Here is a 3,878-nt window from a genome sequence, read left to right on the forward strand (position 1 = left end):
GACAAATTTTCTTATTAGTTTCCTTTGCCTTAATACACTTTAATTTACATAGCATTTTTCTTTATTTTACTTACTCTAACCATTGGGTGTCCTTAATCTTATTTGATTAAAAAAGAATAAGTGTTTAGCACCTAAGAAAATTCGAAGTGCAATTGAATTTTATACTGTATAACTTATGTTCTATCTTATTTCTCTTCCTTTCTTGGAAGTTTAGATAGTTTATATAAGAAAGATCCAATCAAATATTGCTAATGTTCTTATAATATATATTCCATTTTGATTATTAATTACCTCTCTTGTAGTTTATATATTTCCTTATTTCTTTTCCTTACTGGAATATTTTTCCCTGTTGGAGCCCTTGGCCTTATAGTATCTTGCTTTTCCAATTAGGATTATAGCTTAGCTTGTACTAATAATAATAGTAATAACAACAACATCAACAACAATAATAATGATAATAATAATAATAATGATAATAATCATTGATAATTATGTGATTTTTGTCACAGACCCAAGAGTGTTTATAAATGTGTACAGGAATAACCAAACCAGAAACCAAATCATGCTCTTTAAAAAGTTTGTATTTAAAAATAACACTAATTAAAAACATGTTTCACTTTAAAAAAATATTCACAAAATAGTTCATCATCCATTATCAATTTCTAATTTTCATAGTGAAATTGATAATTTCAATAGCTACCTCTGGTTCAGTTTTTGTTGTTAGCAAGCTTGACATTAAAAAAGAAATATGTCATTAATACAGGGGAAATATCCCTTGAAATAACATTATTTCATAAGTATATACCAGAGTATATACCATAGGGTACAATGCATATATCTCTTCCTATTAAACTTTTTGAAAAACTAACAGACACTTGGAAATTTGAGTTAGACATAAAATGTAGATACAGTTTGCAATCTTTTTGCAATGCAAATTAGTAGCAAATCTGCAAAAAAAAAAAAAAAAATCTTAAGAATAAAATCAATTATTTCATTAACCAATAATTCCTGTACTATTCCTCAAAAGACAGTAAAAAACAAAAAAAATTCTCCCTAGTTTGGCTAACCAACCTTAGGCCACAGATGGCATACTCTCCTCATCTGCTTCCAAGGTATTCAATCCTCTGTAGTCGATAAGAACCACCTAATAATTAAAAAGTACACTAAATAGTTGGGTTGGGGATGTCCATAAATTTTGGGAAATATTAAAATAACTGATTTTATCTTACAAATTACTTTTTATTTTAATGAATTGCCCAAAATTTATGAGCTGGCTACCACATTACTGTGGAAGGGAAGGGAACAGTGGTAATATTTGCCTAAAAAATATAACTTCTCTTTATACCACCAAAATAATACAGCGTTGGGAACATATACTGTACTGTACCAACATTTCTTTGCACATATATGACAGAGGAAACGAGCTATTGCAGTAAAGATCAATGGTCAATTAGTGTCATTGGTACACAAAAAAAAAAAAGTCCAAAACAAGTAATCAAAACTGATGTTTAATTCTTTAAAACTGTTACTTTACTTTAACTTATTGATATTTCTCATAAAATTAACAGGAAAAATATAACTTCTTGACACTACTGGATTTTGGGTCTAAAATTTCCTTCAATAAACAGTATCTTACTCTTCCAAATACTGAAATACAACCACAGTATTGTAGCTTTACTGAGGTGGGTGGAGTGCCTTATCCCAGGACAATCTAACTTTCTTAACTTATTACTAAACTTAACGCAAGTAATAATTTCAAATATCCTTTGCTGCTACTCCATAACACAGGGTCCAACAATGAAGAGTATTTTTGACTTCCCCCCCCCAAAAAAAGATGAATCAAACACAAAACGGCCTTCCTCCTGTGCTACCTTAAGCACCTCAACTATAGCCCGGTTCTAACCAAATAGCCAGGACCACTCCCCTCTTCTCAATTATTCGGAACAAATGAGTTCAGAAAGATTCAGCCAGCTATTAAGGGGGCCATCAAGAAGAGCATTCATTTACTTATATGAAGCCAAGCAGGTAACCTAAATCCCTAATAGGGAATCTGGATCGAAATGGAGTGATATCTTACCTCATAACACTTGTTCACTTTGCAATACTCACATAAAATTTGGTGTTAACAAATTTAGGTTATATACTTTAATAACTCATAGCAAAGTGAGTCTGGTTAAAACTAAAATTCAATTAAAATCATGGAGAAAACATAATTGAACTTTGTGACTTTAAAGAATTGAGTTGTTTACCTTTGATTTGGCTAAGGAGGGTCAAGCTGTACCCTAATGGCTTATCTCCCACTTAACAGGCCAGCTACAACACCAGCTTAGGGGCATCTTTTCCATTAGTTATGGGAAAATCCTTTCCTTTCTCAGAAGGAATAGTACAGGAAATTTTTGGTTAGTCATTCAAATTGTATGTCCTACAAAAAAACAACAGAAATTAAAAAAGATGAATTGACTATTATTTTGCATGAAATGAAGCCTCAAATTTCCAAGCAAACACCAGTGTCAATAATTTCAACACCACCAAGGTTATTTTTTATTCTTTCGGCAGAATCTTCCAGTAAGCTAATACCATCTTGCACTTGACCAAACACATTATTATATGTACATTGATGACCGGACCCAACAAGAATACAAAAAGAAAACTTGGAGTCCATCCAAATAATACCTTGGTCTGCATTATGTTTGTGCACCTCCTCATTAAAACACAGTGTGTCTTGCAATATATTACCACTGAGAAAGTTGCCCTGGCAAGGTTCACATTTTACTCTTTCTGTCGCACTTTCAGGATCAATAATTTGAGAGAAATTTTTCCTTAAGTATGTGGGTCCTAATTCTCCAGCGCAGAGATCCTTGAAGTGTTGAGCCAGAGGACTACCAGGAAACAGCTTGATGAGAATGCGTCCTTTCCTTAGACCTTCCCATGCTAATGTCAAAAAGACAATAGTTGGATCATTTTTCATACAAGTGAGAATTTCCTTGTGCTGAAAAGAAATTTAATTGTTAAATACAACATCCTATGTAAAAATAAATAAACAACGAAATATAATGTTAAAGAACAGGCATGATAGCAAGATAACTACTTTGATTGCAACAATACTAATAGCAGATATCTATTTATTTCTAAATAATTTACTATACCTATAAGGTAATAGAAGGAGTCAAACTACAAGAATTTACTTGTAACAATTTTTAAATTAAAATCGATAATTTCTATAACTATTATCCCTTTGAATAGAATATGCTATTAACTAAGAGCTATCTTTACGACCTCCACATGACAGTAAGAGTTTTATAACCTGGCGCAACCAACAACCTACTGCCTTTGAGGAATTGCTACACTGACGTGTACCCAGAGGCAAGAAAACCCAAGAGGTTCCCAGGATACTACTGTCAACAAAGATTCAGATTTAAGATAACCTGACCTCTGATGAAATGTATCACCTTAAGAAAAAAATGAAGGATGAGAGGCAGGGGTGGACTGGGACTGAAAATTACCCCTAGAGTTTTATGTTTGAAGGAGTCCACACTTGGCAAGCGAAGCGAGCCTTTTCGGTTGGGAACGCTGTAAACCTCGGATAAATTTTTGAAAAATAAAGAGGTTTGCATGCACTTCTAAGCCCCCCCCAGTTAATCAATATATGAGAAAGATGAACAAACTATTATAATGTAGAGTTTACTACAGTAAAGTTACTATGCCATAGGCCTGTGTTATTGCTATGTAATAAAACCCACAGTATATGACAAATTTTTTTGCTAACAGTATTGAATATATATATTTTGTCATAACAATGAAAAAATAACAATTCTAATGCTGTACTGCCACTGGAATATTAATATTACTATATTTCTGGGCTCCGACCTGTGCCGCCC

At 32.6% G+C, this 3,878-nt stretch overlaps 1 protein-coding gene across 1 annotated transcript in view; it reads right to left on the minus strand.

The window, feature by feature from the left end:
- Positions 1 to 563: 563 nt before the first annotated feature.
- The window catches only part of LOC137616069 (uncharacterized), a 52,906-nt gene continuing 49,591 nt past the window's right edge, over positions 564 to 3,878 (minus strand). The window contains exon 4 of the mRNA XM_068345747.1: positions 564 to 2,989. Coding sequence (XP_068201848.1) covers positions 2,486 to 2,989 — 504 coding nt within the window. The 3' untranslated portion in view covers positions 564 to 2,485. The remainder of the gene's footprint in view (positions 2,990 to 3,878) is intronic.

This window comes from Palaemon carinicauda, chromosome 2 (genome assembly GCF_036898095.1).
Source record: "Palaemon carinicauda isolate YSFRI2023 chromosome 2, ASM3689809v2, whole genome shotgun sequence".
NCBI classification, from domain to species: Eukaryota; Metazoa; Arthropoda; class Malacostraca; order Decapoda; family Palaemonidae; genus Palaemon; species Palaemon carinicauda.